This window comes from Poeciliopsis prolifica, unplaced genomic scaffold, assembly GCF_027474105.1.
Source record: "Poeciliopsis prolifica strain line A6 unplaced genomic scaffold, Auburn_PproV2 SCAFFOLD005, whole genome shotgun sequence".
NCBI classification, from domain to species: Eukaryota; Metazoa; Chordata; class Actinopteri; order Cyprinodontiformes; family Poeciliidae; genus Poeciliopsis; species Poeciliopsis prolifica.
The window spans coordinates 18,130,392-18,147,788 of record NW_026562380.1 but is presented as its reverse complement, the minus strand read 5'-3'; the positions used below and the strand labels follow the sequence as shown (position 1 = coordinate 18,147,788).

General features: G+C 40.0%; 1 protein-coding gene across 5 annotated transcripts in view; it reads right to left on the bottom strand.

Moving 5' to 3' along the window:
- wdpcp (WD repeat containing planar cell polarity effector) overlaps positions 1-17,397 on the bottom strand; it is an 82,128-nt gene that overhangs the window by 13,169 nt on the left and 51,562 nt on the right. For 4 of the 5 annotated variants that reach the window (XM_055030234.1, XM_055030238.1, XM_055030237.1 and 1 more), the window contains 4 exons: positions 16,543-17,134; positions 11,560-11,748; positions 11,096-11,219; positions 9,599-9,662 (listed from right to left, as the gene is read on the bottom strand). In XM_055030234.1, the coding sequence (XP_054886209.1) occupies positions 9,599-9,662; positions 11,096-11,219; positions 11,560-11,748; positions 16,543-17,134 (969 nt within the window). The remainder of the gene's footprint in view (positions 1-9,598; positions 9,663-11,095; positions 11,220-11,559; positions 11,749-16,542; positions 17,135-17,397) is intronic. The other variant, XM_055030236.1, reaches the window with a different exon arrangement.

Genomic DNA, 17,397 nt, shown 5'->3' with positions numbered 1-17,397 from the left:
TTAATTATTCGTCACACTAACTCCAGCAAATTTACACCAGATCCTCAAGTCAAACATGTCTTGAGAATGTTTGTCTCAAGACTGTTCACCCAATATCAACATTCAGATTTAGATCCAGTTCGATCATAAACATAATGACTGTCTAATTCGGTTGATCATTTTGTGATAAAGCTAATTCTCGTTGCCTTAAGTCTGATGCTGCAGCAACACATCCTCCTGAGCAACAGCGACAGTGGAGAGAAAAAACTGCCTTTTAACAGGAACTATCCTGAAACAAAACCAGGTTCAGACTGAACGTCCGACTACCACGACCCACCGCCCAGATCAGAGCTTCATGTAAAGTATTTGCTTAAAAAATGAGGAAAGAGGTCAAAAGGAAAAAGTGATAAATGTTGGACCAAAGAAAAACTATCTGCAGCAGGTGAGCGAGGAAAAAAAAAATCAGAAAACACTCAAATGTTAATCATCAAGTTTTTAAAAAAACCTTTTTGGTGGATTTTTTTTTTGTCAAACTGTGCTCTTTTGTATTTTTCGAAGTATTTGCAGTGTTTTGAGTAAATAATTAGATTGTTGGAGGCTGCTAGTGAGAAGTCCTTGGGGATTGCATGTGCAGATAAAATATTGGTACATCTGTACAGTTTAGGAGCCTTTTTTATGTAAGAGCTACATGAATACAAAACTGAGTGAAACAGAAGCCGAATAGTCAAAAAATAAAACAGGACAGGACTGAATGATAATCAGAAAGCTTGGAGAAATATTAATCAACATCATATGAAAAGATTACAGGAAAGTTTTCATGGAAGCAAAAGCATCAGTGGCATATCAGCAGTTTAACATTTTAATCTTGTATTTCTAGCAAAATGAGATTTAAAGAACCGAGTTTAAATCCTCAAAAAGAAAAATAATTTACTACATTACAACAACTGTGACCGACTGGGGCTCAAGGCAACAATTATAATCAATGCCCCCTGTTAATGGCTAAAATGAATGGCTAAAAAGCTATAAATACAGGAAACAGTATCACAGAACCTCCTCCATACGGTCATGCTGGACATGAGGTTCTGTTACAAAATTATTTCTGAAAAGTTTGGTCATAGTTGCAAGAAGCTCCGGTTCAAGCTGCAGGAGCATCCAGCAAACTCTCCATGTTTAGGCTTGTGATGTCAGAATAGAAAAGCTGTTTTTCTGGCAAGTTTGGCTTGTAGATACTGAGTTCACATAGCAGCCGTATATGACCCTCATCCGATTTGTGTCGGATGAGGGCCAAAAATATCTGAGTTTTTTTATGACAATCTGAACAGTCCTACTCCAATCTTTTAACCCCTGATCCCCTCAAAAAATCTGATTTGTACCTCTTCCATATGTGGTACTAATTTAGATAAGTACCAGATAGTTTTAAAAACATCTGCAGACTGAACGGTCATGCCACATTTCATCCAACTTTTACAATACAACCCATAACTGATTAGCAAACACTTGTTTAATAGGGGTTTTTTGTCTTTTACAGAACTTGAACCAGGTAGAGGTGAAACTATATGCTACTTTAGGAGTTTTGGGTCTGAACATATTTACAATGTTTTTTAAATCTTAAATGTAAAGTAGCACAGTAAACAATCAATTACTAAATTAGTTCTTTCTTTACATAATTTGTCAATAATCGATTCATCGTGATGAATCAGATTACTTGTTTCAGCCCCAGTTAAAATACCTTATATAATTGATCATGAAAACGGATTTTATCAGTACCTGAATATAAGCACAGCAAGAATATTAATATGTCTGCATCTATGCAAAATGCTCATCCGGAAACCCAACAAGTGGCTCCTGAGGCCTGCAGGGTTTCCCCAGGCAGAATGCAGGGACTGAGGGCCCATCAAAGTGTACAGCGCGTTAAGCAAAGTCTTCCGCTTCAGCAACATCACAAGACATCGGCGCTGTGACTCAGGGCTCGTCATGGATAACCCTCAGCTGGCTAAAGCCAGCCCCCAGCTGAGCCAGCACCCAGACTTAATACCCTCACATTGTAACCCGGCTTTTGTAGCCCACCCCCTCACCCACACCATTTCCAATGAGAAAAAAAAAAGACGAGGGGGGGGGTGCCGGTTCCCAAAAGAGAGAGGGAGAGCAAAGGAGAATGAGAGAGGGTGAGGTGCTGAAATTGAGGAGTGTGAATAGGAACAGATTGGGTAATTATAGTGTGGTGCCTGCCCTCTGTGGAGGAGAGTTAGTCGGAAATGTGAAAATGGACGACAACAAAATGGCCTCAAAGGGGCCTAAATCGGCTCCCAGGACTGAGGTGACAGATTTGGCCCTTACAAACGGGGACACGGCCCCACAATTAGATATGACCGAGGTGCTTAATTGATAACAAACAGAGCAGCGGATGACAGAACCGAGGAGGCAGGACGTGGAAAAAGAGAGAGGAAGCCAGGAAAAATAAAGGATAAATAGTAAAAAATACGAGAGGATGAGACGGCGTGACAGACAGATCAGAACAATATGAACATTTGATGCTGAGGCGCTTTATTCCAGCTTAGCCCCTCATAATACTGTCTGAATCTGTAGAAAGAGACCCAGAGAAGGAATCAGTGAGCGAACAAACGCAAAATGAGAAAGAGAGAGAGTAGTATCAGCCAGACTAAGAGGGGATAACAATAATACTGCATATAAAACCATCAGATATTACACCTCTTATTCCCCGACGCTCAAACGCGACACTAATCTTATTTATATAAGAGCTTTAGGGGTTGCGGTGAGCCAGCTAACTGCGCTGATAAAGAGGGGCGTTTTACTTTTTTTTTAAGGGAGCACAGGGGAGGGGAGAGCAGCGGTGGACGCTAAGAACCCGATACTGACTGATATTTGGGTTTCCTGCAAATAAATCAAGGATTAGGTCAACTGGCACAGAGCAATATTTTTTTTTCAGCACATTAAGAGCCTGACTCGTGTTTGTGTGGAGTCTGACCTGACAGGACGGGTTTCTGTCGCACCACATGGACGGGGAAGGGCATGAACATATGTCTGTTGTCGGGAAAACAAATGCAGTGAATGAAGTGCGAGGTAATGTCCATCTAACAAACGTCGGTAGTTTTAATAAAACTTTAGGGCTAAAGACCTAAAACCTTATTGTTTAGTCTTAATATTTCTATCTTGCAGCCCCAAAATATTTCCGATTTTACATAAACCCAAAAGTGTCTACTTGTATTGAATAGAATTATGATTGTTAGTATCAAAAATATTTCTGCTAGTAATTTTTTACTGAAAAACATACTTATGGTATTGAAAATATTCACTCCCTTTAGAACACTGTAAGATAACAGCTATTTTATTACCACTCAGGTCAGATCAGTTTAAAACAGTGTAAAATTACATCAAAAATAAAAATGTGTATCTTTAACATTTTTAACATTGATAATGTTAAAGATGTAATGAACACATCCTGTTGTAAAGCTCAACAAGTTATCATTTGTCCTTAACTTCTTTAGACAGATTCTATTTCACAGAAACAATGTCAAAAACCCCTCAAAAATACACGATGATGGCAGTATGATGCTATGGGGATTCTTTCTTTAGTTCAGTTGACTGGAAGATGGAAGATGGACGAGGCAAAATGCACGACAAGCACGAATGAGAAAGTGTTAGGTGCTGAAAAAGACACTCGAGACGGGCAGAGTTGTGCCTTCCGCCGGGACAACAACCCAGAATCATTTAAACCAGAGAGCATTCACTCGTTAGAGTGGGCTAGTCAAAGTCCAGACCGAAATTCAATGAGAATTAGTGATGAGATTTGAAAATCGACGTTCATCTCCGTTCTGACTGAATTTGAACCATTTTGCAGCTGCATTCTAACATCAGTGACAATCAATGAAAGGTCGATCAACAAAGTATTCACAGAGGAGGATTGAAGACAAATCAAAGTTTCCCTAAACAGACCTAAAATTCCTAAAAACTCAGGTTTGCAGTCGTGAAGTGAAAAAAAGGGAAAACAAACAAAAAAATGGACAGAAATTTGCAAGGCACTGAAAGCTGGACACTGAATATAAAAAACACATGAATTATGATGTGTCTGAAGACAAATCAGCACGTTTTGTTTCAAATTTAACATACTTATTACCTGTATTTGTTTAAATTATAATTGTAAAATATGCTATATTTGGCATTTCCCAAGTAAAGAAGAACTTCTCAGGAAGGAATCAGACATTTGAAAAGTTTACTCCTTTGATAAGTTTGTAAAATTGTCATACATCTGTGAGCAACAGATCATTTATAAAAGTGTGAAATTTGAAAATGTCAGGGATTAATGAATGAGTAGTCTGGGCAAAGCCTTCTGAGGACCTGGCAGCCGATCCTGTTGATTTACTTCAGAGGTACACTCATTGCATGAACCAAAACAATATATATATATATTTATCTGGGTGCTTTCAAATTATCTGTCCTTCTTTATCTTTGGCAACACCAAAAATACTTTATTAACAATCAGTCTCACAGACTCAAATTAAAGCAGTTAGCATTTTTATTTTAGGTTTTGTTAAAGCAATTTCCCGTTAGCATTTGCCAACAATACTGGCAGCCACACGCAGGCAGAAATATGCTAACATCTTGAAAAATCAACATAATTAGTTTCACACTAGTCTCATGACACAAATAACACCCCAAAGTCTTGTGTTAGAGAGGCGTCGAGAGTTTTAAAAGGGCTAATTAATCACGCGAGAGACAACTGTGAGTTTATTGCCAAAGAGGCAGAAGCGACATCTCCACCCCTCCGTGTTGCCTCGGTGTTGCCAGCGACGATAGATAGGAGGGGAAGATAACAGCTTCGCTTGAGGATATCTGCAGCGATACTGTACGAGGCCTCATTCAACAGACGAGCTGGCGTTCCATTCAGCTATCACAAAAATATTTTATTTAATTAGCAAGCTCTACCAAGACCTATTTAGGAGGCTCAGAAATAAAAAAAGGGAGGGAGGCGTCGTGGGCTCGACTTGGCTGACGAATGACCTAATTGGTTACATTATCAACTCATTATCAAAGGCTAATTAGGGAGTTACAGAAGAGCACCAATAATGAAAAACAGAAGAAAAAGAAAACGAGCCAACCAATCAGTAACCTCCCCACAGATTCCTCCTCCCCCTCAATTTAACCCAACACCAAGTGTTTCATTTCAACAAAAGCTTTCTATTTTTCTTTTTGCGGAGGGGTTGGGGGCTGTGAAGGACCTCTATTGTTAGCTGGGAAACAATGGAGGGTCGTGTCATGGTGGGGAGGAAGGGTCATGCTGAGCTTTTCTGGAGGAGGTGATGGCTTCCATGTTATCTGCGAGTCCTTTCTATCAAGTCGACGGCGCGTTATTGAGTTCTGCGGGCAAGTTAGTAAGTTACAAAGAGTTCGGTGAGTTGCCCTCATTAACCCCCTCCGCCTCGGCCCAATCAGCCAAGCAGCAGGTTAAAGCAACAACACAACCTAATTAGACCGAAGGACAGGGCGAGGGGTGAAATGTCAATGTGGCCCCTTGTCCTTCTTCTTTCTCGACTCTCTTTCACTCTTTGCAGACAATGAGCTGCTGCTCTCTTGGGCGCTGAGGCTAAAAGAAAAGGTGCTTGAAACAGTTTGCTGTGAATGAGCATTAGCTTTGTTACAGATCTGGGATGACGATCATCGGCCGGTATCGGTTGAAATCAGTGAACCAGATATGAGCAGATTCCCATTGTGGCCATTCACAAAGGGGTTCACGCAGGCTTCCTAAGTCTGCTCAAGATGTTTAAAAAGAAGGTGAAAGAGTCAAAAACAGAAGGTACACATTACTTTTACTCAATTTCTGAAATGTATAAAATGTGTGCAGGATGAGGACTTCTCAGAAGTTCATAGTTTGACAAAAAAGCATTTCTCTGTTGACTGTTAGTACGGGGAAGGAGACATTTTGCTATATCAAACAAATTTTTCTGGCTAGCCTGAAGTGTAAGAAGTGCTAACTTCCTTCTTTTAGCATAGAACTTTATCTGTGAAGTAAATTCAAGATCTAATTATGACTCCACATATGACGTTTAGAACCGTATGCTTAACACAGTGGATTGTATGAACATATGAAAGAAGGTAGCTCCTGAGTTGGCATGTTACATTGACTACGTAACATGGCTAACATGACTATGCTATATTGGTGTTGCGGCTAAAACATGATCACAGAAACATTGGAGAAGCTCCCACTACTTTTGAAAGGATATAGTCAGTTAGAGGCCATAGACATGAAGAAGGAAGTTTGGTCATGAGGGAAAGAGTTTTCTACAAAGTTGTTAATGCTTGTTGTGCTTTGGACAACCTTTGTCCGTAAGGTATTGCAATACTCCATTAAATATCATTGTACATACTTTTTTTTAACATATTCTTTTCAAGTTCTCACACATAAACAAACAAATACAGCTGTTCAACCAGGAACATCAGCATACTACATGGGAATGTTTTGTGTGAATTTGTGGACAAAAAAACTAACATTTCAAAGTCAAGCAAGTCATACAAATTAATCTTAACATGTTTTAAGCTTAAGTGTGTTATTTAAATGGACATTAGATCCTCACACAATACATTTATTGCTAAATGGTGGGAGCAATTTAATCTAACGTCTTTGCAAATTTTGGATTCCAAAATGATCTGGTCATCGACAACAGAGTGAGAAATGATAAAATATAAAAAACATAGACGATGTTTTTTAATTAACATAAAAACGAATATTTTTTTTTAAAACTCCCAAACAAAAAATAGAGTGGACATGTAGCAGCAGGTCAATTTTGTAAATTCTTACTAAAGTAGCTGTATTTGAATTCTTAAGAATAAATCTAATACAAACTGTATTTATCTAAGAAAAATAACATACTTTATTATTAATTATTATTGTTATTATTATGATTGTAAATGTTGGACCAAACAGGGAAGCAAAACTGTCCAACATGGCTGCTTGAAACCTCCACGCTGAAGAAAAACGCAGCTTTTGCCCTGTCATGGTGGGATGTTTCTATGTTTATGCCTGATCTTTGGGGATTAGTTGGCAGTAATTCATTAGGTCCTACACACCCACATTTTATTTGTCTGTTCAATTTAAAATTGAAATGCTCATTTTCTGGTCAAGAAACTGAAAGGATTTGTGTTAGAAGCATAAAGATTTGAATTTTTTTAAATACTATGTTTTGTTAAAAAAATAAACGAAGCAGCCGGATGAGGCCACCTACATCTGTTTGATGCACTCTGTCCACATTAAGAGGAACAGGCAGAAATTAGTGGACTCAACTCTTTGCACCTGTGATAAATAACAGAGGAGAAGTTTCACTCCAACTTGTTTAAAAAAAAAACAATCTTAAATTTATTGTTGACCTTCTATCAAACCATCCCCTCCTCTTTCCTCTCTGCCCCCTCTTTCCTTCACTCTTTCAAGGTTCACCGGCTTGACTCCACCTTTTCAATTCGGCTTCCCCGCAGCCCTGCCTATTAGTGGGGAGGGAATTGGAAGCGCCGCTATCAGTGTGATTGAGGGACAGAGAGGAGCATGAGTGAGTGTTTTTGTGTTTGTGCTGCTGAAGCATGGAGCAAAAAAAGTAAGAGGGGGGGGGACGTTAAAAAAGGGGTAAAAAAAAGAGAAAAAGACACCTACAGAAACACGTGGAAGAAAGAAGAAGTTTGAGGTAGATGAGAAGAGAGGCAAAAGGCCGAGCGGAGGCCAGGGAGATTGTGAAAAGACAGGGGCCCACACTGAGATCACACCTGCTCTCTGACTTGCAACACACACATACACACACTTTTGTGGGTTACAAGTCATGTGCAAATGCAAGTAAGAAGGGTTTAACAGTGAATGAACAACTAAAATAGGGTGTATGGCACTAAGGGGCCTGCAGGAAGCTTTTCGAAAAGGCGCTGGTGACTGAGCCGACATCTAATCCTCTGGAGGCCAAATATTAATCAGTTAGGCTTAATCTGTTTAATGTCAATAACGCAATATGGTAATTAATTTAAAAGGTAGTTTTAACTCTAAGGTTTTAAGTTTTGGAACATAAATATCCACATTTTCTAAACCTCTATTTCTTCTATAAATGTTGCAACAAGATGGGATTTTAACAATTTATTTCAGAACCTGCTGTGGCTTACTTTTTGCCAATCAAAGTAAACATGCACCATTGTTTGCATGAGATACCAATTTTAGGTTTTAGAAAAATCTAATGTTATTCTACTACATAGCTAATAAAAGAAGAATGAACGGTTACCTGTGATGCTAGAACAACAGCATGGCCAGTTTCCACATATTGTGACAGGTTGAAAATGTATTACAGTAACTTTTTCAGTGAATCGGGCTTTTAAAAAAAATTATTTACTAATTTATTAAAAATAAAATATAAAAACCAAACAAAAAAATCTTATGAATAGTTATTTTGTAGATTTATTTTGGGAGATTTTCAACCATTTTTCAATGCAGATCTTCTTACGTTAACCCAACTTGAACACTTAGTGTTCAATCTAGTGTTCAAACTAGTGTTTAACTTGAACAGTCACTTTTATGTGTTTACATAATTCTCAATTGGATTTGGAGCATGTGCTCCAGCTGCTGTTAAGAATATTCACAGAGCGCTCCTTAGCCACTCTATTGTTATGCTAACTGTGCGCTTTGGGTCAATGTTGTGTTGGGAGACTAGTTAGTCTTACTCTGAGTTTTAGTGCATTCTGTATTTTCCTGCTGTCATCTTAACTCCTCCTGCAAATGTAAAACATTACTAGAGTATAATGCAACCACCACAATGCTACACAATATGGACAAAATTAGCCAAGTGAAGAGTAGTTTGTCTTTAGTCAAGATGCTTGGAGTTCAGGCCAAAAGCTTTTATTTCAGTTTCATTAGACTAGATGGTCTGACAGCCTCTGGGTGATGAAAATGAACATTTTCTACAAATGTTCTGGCAACCTCGGTAGATCTATGCAAAAAGTTTGGCCACCCAGATAATTTTCTGTAAAAATTCTGGCCACTTGGGTAAATCTTCTGCAAAAAATGTCAACCTATATACAAGTTCTAGGACTCGACCACAGGCCTTCAGGGTCATTACTTTTAGACCTGGTTCAGTGTAAAACATGTTTTAGTGCTGAAAATGATCAAATGTTACAATTCATACAGATACAGAGTGGCATTCACCGTCCAGCACCGGGCCTGCTTAGCACATCTCAAGGGCGACACCAAGTAAAACAAAGATTGCCGCACAAGTTCTGTTTCTGTCTTCTGATTCTGCATGCTTTGAGGAGTGCTGGCCTGCCTTAACTGGTTTTTATGTGTAACACAGAAGACGGTCACTAGTCTTAAATGTTATGGTTACGTATGCAAGAAGCAGAAGTGTGCATGTGAGCAGATGGAAGAGACAGAGGAAAGACACAGAATCATTTTATCCAAAACACAAGTATTCACAAAACATTAAGAAATGTGAGCTCAAATCTGTGTATGTGATTCAAAATCAAAAATATTTACAATTTTCAAATGGGAATTTCAGTCAACACTTTTTAAACATTTGTTATACAGATTTTAGTTCTGTTTTGCTGTCAAACCACTATCTGAAATCAAAAATGTCTTTTAGCTCACCATGAACAAATCTCGAGCTTCCAAGTCAACAGCGAGGAGGAAAGCCTTCTCAAAACGCTGATGCCTGCAAAGAAAGCAGAGACGATAAGTGCTGGAAAACTAAAACCGACTAATATCTGTTTTACAAAAACAACTGGAGGAAATTTATAGATGAATCAGCCTGACGTACATTTTTGTCCAAGCTTTACCTAAATCCACAGATATGCACACAAATCTCTGCCAATAAGAGAACAGTGAATAGCGAGCACTTTTGTTATTATCCAGAGAAAAGCCAAGAGAGAGAGAGAGAAAAAGAGATAGAGAAAGGGAGAGAGAAAGAAAGACGCAAAACAGCCTAACTTTCCCTGAACACATCCAACATAAAACAAATAAACAAGCAGAGAGTGGAGGCTTTCTTTATTTGATGCTGATGGAGAGAAAAAGAATGCAGGCAGGTGATAAGAGAGGAGGAGGGATGCCAAACAACACTCCAGCTCTGGAACAGGGGAGGAAAACGGAGGTAATTGCTGGATGGAGAGCAGTGAGCGGCAGTGTGTGGGAACAACAGGGTCTATTTCAGTCAAACGGGCGTTTCAAAAGGCTCTCATGGCAGAAGGGAAAATGAAACAACAGTTAAACAGGTCTGAGTGAGCGCTGCTCTGCCTAGTGAATGACTCAAAGCGGCATCAGCGCATGTGTGACTGATGACATTCAAAAGCGACGTCCTTTTTTTAGAAATGTTGAAATAAGACAAGCGAGAGGAAAATAGGGAGTGTTAAATTTGTTTCTTTCACTCGTTGTCATTTTTGAACACTTGCTATTCTCCCCTGCACACTGATAAACTCAACAACATGCTCCGGGAGTGCTTTAAAAATACTCTATATATGGGTTTTCACACTGCACAACACTGAACTGCAGCCTACCTGGAAGTACAGCTTTTGTTTTATTTCAAGAAGTGCTCTGTCGAAGCTAGGCCTGTCACAACACATTTTGTAGGATAACAAATTGCCACAGAAACTATTGCGGTAAACAATGTTACTTTGAGACCATTTTCAACTAATACAATAATGATAATGGCATATTAAGAAAAGTACACTCTCTCAAGATACAAAATGCTTTAATTTCTAAACAATATTTAACACTGGAACTGAAAAATGTTTTAAATACATAAAATAAAAAACAAAGTAACAATAATTAAAAATGGATAATTAAGCTTTTGTAACCAAAATTGCATTTTAGAAATATTAAGCATGCAAAAGTGACAGGTAGTGCAACCTAACTAAATCGTACTGGGTTTCAAATATTTGCAGTGTTTTTCCTGCAATATCAAAGTGGAGCATCTCTCTAACACCTGTGAAGAGAAATTATTGAACTCACTTTTCTCTATCATGCGACTAGTTAATTTATTGCTTCCTGTGGCAGGCCTAACAGAAGCTGAACTGGATTGCACAAAGCCAATTTCTCCCCCAGTGCATTAAATTAAGAGCAAAAGCAGCAGCAGCATGAAGGCTGCGTTACCTGAGGAGGTGGTGAAAAAGGCGGCGGGCGTACTTGGTGACCGGCTCCCTGTACTCCAGTACCACTGTATCGGACAGAGGGGCAGCCGGGGCGTAAAACACCCGCAGGGCTGCTTCCAGCTGGGCTGCACAAACGTTGAGATACACTTTAACTAAGATGAAAGTAACTTACAAGTTAGACAAAGGAGCTCGTTTTAAGTCAATAATTCCTTAATACTGGTGAAAACTACAAGTTTCACTGGCAGATTATTTCACTTGTAACATGGGGAAATGTCTTAGATATAAGTTAAATAATCTGCCATTGGAACTAGTGTTTTTTTTTAAATCAACACTTAGAAATTATTGACTTAAAATAAGCTTCTGTATCTTGCTGAAAAGTTACTTGTAAGTTAGTTTAACTAATTGAAACCAAATTTTCTGATAGTCATGGCGGCCTAAAGCTCGTGGTGCGACCGACAGCCTCACCTTCCCTGTCTGCGTTGAGCGGCAGTCTCAGCAGGTGGTTGGTCACAGAGCTCAGGGCTTGGTAGCTCTCGTCCCCCATGCTGCTCCAGTCCATGGCCTCCAGGATGCCCAGCGCCTCTCTGACCTGACCGCAACGGAGCCGCTGCTGCAACAACTCCACATGGCCCAGCTGGCCTCCAGTTAGAGCTCCTGCCACGTAAGTTCAGAGTTCACATTCAGAATCAGTTTTATTGGTCAAGGCTGTGTGCGTGAACAAAGAGTTTGAGAATATTAAACTTTAGGGAAATGAAAGAACGTTAGAGGGACAATATGTGTATAAGTATTTTCAGCCATTTTTTTTTTATTATAACGAAAGTAAAAAGACATTATTGTGACATTATATAGTTAAACAGTTTGTGTCCAGGATGTGTGGGGTCTGCAGAAATGTTATCTGCCTTTTTTTTTACCCTAGGCTAGATCTGAGTAAGTCCTGGATGGAGGGAAAGTCAGCACATCTCAACCCCATCCGCACATCCTCACACTTGGCCACCTGTCTCTTGGCTCCGCCCATTTTGGTAGAATTCTTCAAAACTGGATTGAGGATGGCGTGATGCTTTTACATCAAGAAAAGTTCCTGTTTAAATAAGTTTGTGAATAGAAAAACTGGGTTTATGCTATCACTGTTAAGTTAGTGTCAGCACGAACAATACACACACATCCTTTTTCCTCAAAAGGCCTAGTCGTAGCTTTACGCTGCATCACCCACAGCTGATGATCTACAGGATTCAAATTTTTTGAGCTGAAACACCATTTTGTCTGCTAAGCACTGCTCAAAACTGATATGGTCAAAAGATGAGTCAAACGAAATTATAACAAACTGTGACCTAGGTGCCAATTTATGCCTTGAATGATTCACAGGTCAGTGTTAAGCAGCTTTAAAAAACTTTCCTCTGAAAATTGCTAAAGAGACCAAGCAGAAAGCTTGAAGAACTGTTGATTAACACAACTTTAAAGGATCACCTGGATGTTTGACTCCTTAGAAGGTACAAATACTGAGAAAAGTTTATTGCACAGTATTGCTTATTAGTCATTTGACAACGTGTTCTGATGTAACAATAAAATATTTACTAAAAAGAAGGTTGTGATTAGTGAGCATAGCGTTGGCTACACATGTTTACTGTTGGTGCAGCAGGCTGCAAGATGTCTTGTTGAAGAAGTTTTGTGTATTCATGTGTGTATGAGTCAGATGGGGGCTGGTGGGTGGTGGTAAGGGCAATTAAAATGACAAGCTGGCAATTAGCAATCCTCCAAATCCCCTAAAGAGATGGCTAATGTGGCTAATACATCGGCTTGTTTGTGTTTGAGGGTGCTGTTTGTGTGTGACAGTGTGCAGAAGGGCTGGCCCTGGGTGTCGACTGCAGCTCTAACTAAACCTTGAGCAGAAACAATAGATCTTTGTGGCATTGAGGTCTCGTTAGCTTCCTCTCACACCTGTCTACACTAATTCAATTGGCCAGCTAAGAGAAAAAAAACTATTAGTGAGCATCAAAAAGGAGACTGCAGTCACATTGTCAGCAAAATGTTCAACTCAAGAAACAGTCAAATTATGCAAACAGGACAAAAATATCTTAATTGGTTCATTTCAAACAATTATGGAGCAAATTTTATTGAAGTTTAAAGTTTACAATGAGGAAGAAAAATCTTAAAACTACTCTAAGGTTCTACTAGCTACAGCTTCACTGAAGGGGAAGCCACTAGAATAAATACAGCATCCAAGACTGATGATCTGTTATTGCAAAATAATCTGAAACTGACCTAAAAAACAGCATGTCCAGAACAAAAAAAAATCAAGAGCCAATATTTAGATCTCGAAAAGTTGCAAGAGACTTCCAATTTTACCATGAGATGCGCATGTCACCTTGAATCAGGAATCCTTAAATTGAAGGGGTCAAAGTTCCCCTACCATTGTTACATCTGTTAGCATCCAAGCGAGTGGGTCATATAGCCAAATTAGCAGATATGTGTCAAAGCGGCGCTCTACTCAACCATTCATCTATGATGGTTAAAGTGGTCGGTTTGAAAAAGTTATTTGTTGGCAAAAATAGGTTGAAAGAAAAACGGGAACTATTTTGTGAAAAGACAAAGTGAGAAACATTCAAAACATTCGTGGTCTCTTTATTAGTTTTAACCCAACCTTTGCTCCTCTTAAGTTGATATTTCTGTGCTTCCATGAGGAGAAAAGCTGTCTACTTCTGATCTTGGCTTGTGAATATAAGCAGGGTTATACCAGTGTCAAAGCAGCAGGTGGCTAACAACACTCCTGACATAGACAAAAAAAATGTAGCGAAAAGAAGAGCTTTTTGAACATAGCTATAGTGCTGAGTTACAGATTTTCCCGTATAAAACTGTCTTTGACATTTTAGTCTCCTGTTCGTAAGTTAATTACATCTTTGCAACATGTTTGACTTATGGGGACAAAGGGAGGCCAAACAAAGGAACTTATAAAACGACTCCACTGTTATTTTAGTTTAGAGGTTAATATAAAGAAACAGTATTAATCCACAAAGTGGGCATGTGTGTCCACTTTACAAAAAAAAACACAACATAAATTTTGTGTTGAATATCTGTAGGAAAATGTAACACAAACAGATTTTTAAAACCTGTGTAGGAGAAATTATCTCCCAATGCAGGATTCAGCATTTTCACTCAGATGTGTTACAAGTGCTTCCATTGACCATAAAATTGTATAAATTGCAATTATAAAAACAAATTTGCTTCATGGAAACATGCTAGTTGCTAAAAAATTCCAGTTTTTTAGTAAGAAGTATTTGATAGGTTTTTTTGGCTGCATCAAAATTAATATATTTCACAAAACTGCAAAGGAGACACAATGTTTCAATTGAAACATGGCAGTTGCGAACTTGTGGTTTTTGACATAAACGGAGTATTGACAAATTTTGTGTGTATTTGTAATGGAAACGCAGTTACTGATCTCACACAAAACTCTCCAATGAAAAACCTCGCTTGCTTTCAAATATACTTGGCTCTCCATCAAAAGTATGTCTGCTCTCAGATATTTTCTCGTTCTGTTGGAATCTAACACCTACGGAGAGCCATTTCAGCCAAAATGAAATCAGTTGTCAGCATTTTGAGAAATTAATCCATCAATGTGAATTATACAATGAAAGTGTGAATGGATATCAAAAACAAAAACGACTACCGGTACTATTTACAGCCGTCGAATTAAAGCTTATATGCTGCCTGTATGATGCCTGATTCAAATTTTTGTATGTGTGACACTTATTTTTTAGATTAGAGCTGATTTTTGGAAAAATTACATATTTTTCTCATGTAGTTTTGGGATCTTACTCATTTTTTTACACCCTCTGACATCATTATGTCCTTTACCCATCTGAAATGTTTCACTTTGTTCCAGTGCTGGGGGGTTTAAGGGAGAAACGACTATTTTCCCTTTGGTGCAGCACATTTTGTGGTCGGCTTCCCTACACCGTGTATCGGTGCAGGCCCAGTAGCGGCCAACGTGTGCCCAGATGAGATAACGTGGTGGAGGCTGGGGGGTGGGTGTGGGGGTGGTGCTAGGGAGGCCTGCCTCCAGAGTGGGAAAAAAAAAAGGGAGAACTTGGAGCATGGCCAAGTCTTTCTTCCACGCCGCCTTTCCGACTCGCTCCTTCTGTCATGTAGCGGGCTGCATGAAACAAGTCAATACAGAAAGGGAGCACAAGCAACGAACAAACGGGTTGGAGAGCGTGTGTGTGTGTGTGTGCAAAGAAGCACAGAAATAGAAGAATACACACACGTGCGTGCGTGTGTTGGTGGAATTATCATAAAGAAAAGACGTGCAGTGACTTCCTTCATCAGAAACCTTGGCAGACGATCAGAGGAGGGTAAGCTATTGTTGGAAGAACCCCCTTCCCCATTTCCTCGTGCACACACAGATACACGCACACACGCTCTCTACCTTCCTCCCCCACTTCAACGCTCCTGCCTTCAAACTTCAGCATTGCTCCGTGCCACAGTGACATCTTCTTTCTAAAGTTAAAATTAAAGATGCCTAAAGTGTGTGTATGGGAACCACAGCGAGTGTGTCAAAAGGATAGGTGGCTGTGGCGCAAAAAAACTTTGATTGGCAAACTTTATCTCGGGTCCCGGAGGGACTGTGCAGCCACTGTAAACGATTTATCGGAAAAATGCATCCCAGAATGCACCTGGGGGGCGTGGGAGCTTGTGCCCCAGGGCGATTATTGAATGACCTCTGAGAGCGTGACTCCTGCTAACCTTCCAGGCAAATTAACTTCTTTCTGCAGTGAGGAGGTGGGTTCAGATCCAGAACAGACCAGGAAGAGTACGCCTGGTTCAAACGGAGGTGACAGTCAGTGATCTGATATTAACCCTGCTGTAAACATGCAGCAGCTGATGTTTTAGTTGCAAAGTTTCAAGACGCCAGGATCTGGTTGATTGGATTGTTTCACACTGTCAAATGATCCAAAAACCTGTTCACCTCCCCCTAACCTGTGGTGGCGCTGCACCAAGAACCACTGAAGGAAATGATACAAAAACGTCTGAGGAAGATTTGAATGCAACTTCCTTCTTCACAAATTGTACACAAAAGCTGAGAGGATACAGCTTTTAGTGGTTGTAGGATTTCTCTTTTGGAAGAGACCCCAAGTCCTTTCTCGTGTTTGAGCCGGACTCAAGAGTTTGTTTTGATTGTATTTATCCAAAATGTTCTTCCTGCTTCCTGATAATATTTGGCATTCTCCCCTGTATTGCAGCAGGTCCAGAGTTCATTCAACCAAATCGAGACCTAGTTTTTAGAGTTTTGTGTGGACTAGAGTTGGTTTTTATTGGTCTGAATTAGGATTTCTTTTCACATTTACACCTCCCCCAAAAAACTGACTTTCTAGGCAAATGAATTAGAGTTGGATTAAAGTGGACTAAACAAGGCAGCTGTGAACACACCCTTAAGATCTTTTTTTTACTTACCTAGTCTGAATTTCAAGGCAGCTAATGGTCCTCCATTAAAGACCAAAGTCAGGGTATCTGTCCCCTCCGGTCCATCATCAAAACCAGCTCCCCACTGCAGTCCAGCCAGGCCTCCAGAGCAGTTCAGGTGCTGAGTTAGTCTCAATGTGGCTGCGGGAGCGGCTTCTTCTGCTACCAGCGCCATGTTTAAAGGTGCCAAGCCCACATCAAAGCACATCACTTCCTCCTGCCCCCCCACCATAATGACAACAGCCCCCGCAGGGTGCCAGACCATGTACAAGGGCGGTACAGGGCAGGAGGCCAAGATCGACACCGCCCGTCTCTGGTCGTAGAGCACTAAGGAGGAGTCCCTCAAGCCTAGGAGGACTGTGGTCTCACATGGGTGACGAGAGCAGGAGAGAGGAGGCGATGGCAGTGGGATGGAAATGATGGATGTGCGGTGCAGGCGCCCTCGTGCGCATTCATACACACAGGTAACAGCGGACAGTCTTTGAGGTCCAGCTGGTAACTCCACTGTCAGCATCTGGTAGTGCTGAAGCTGGCTGAAGCAGCAGTCCAGGGGGTTGCCTGTTGTCCGGATAGAGCAAAGGACCTGTGGTTTAAAAAACAAGAAACAGAATTTGATTCAGATAATTTCATCAATCAACTCTGAGCTCTCCATATTTTGCTTCTATGGACATCATTGCTGTAAAAACGTTTTTTTTACCCCCCAAAAGACCTGGCCACACATGTTGTGGCAAAATGATTAGAGGTGAAACCAGCCAGGATTACTTTTGAGTGTTTATAAAAGATGTAGAGAGACAGCATTACCGTTCTGAACCTGGCCAAAGATAGTTATTCTTAAAGATACTTTAA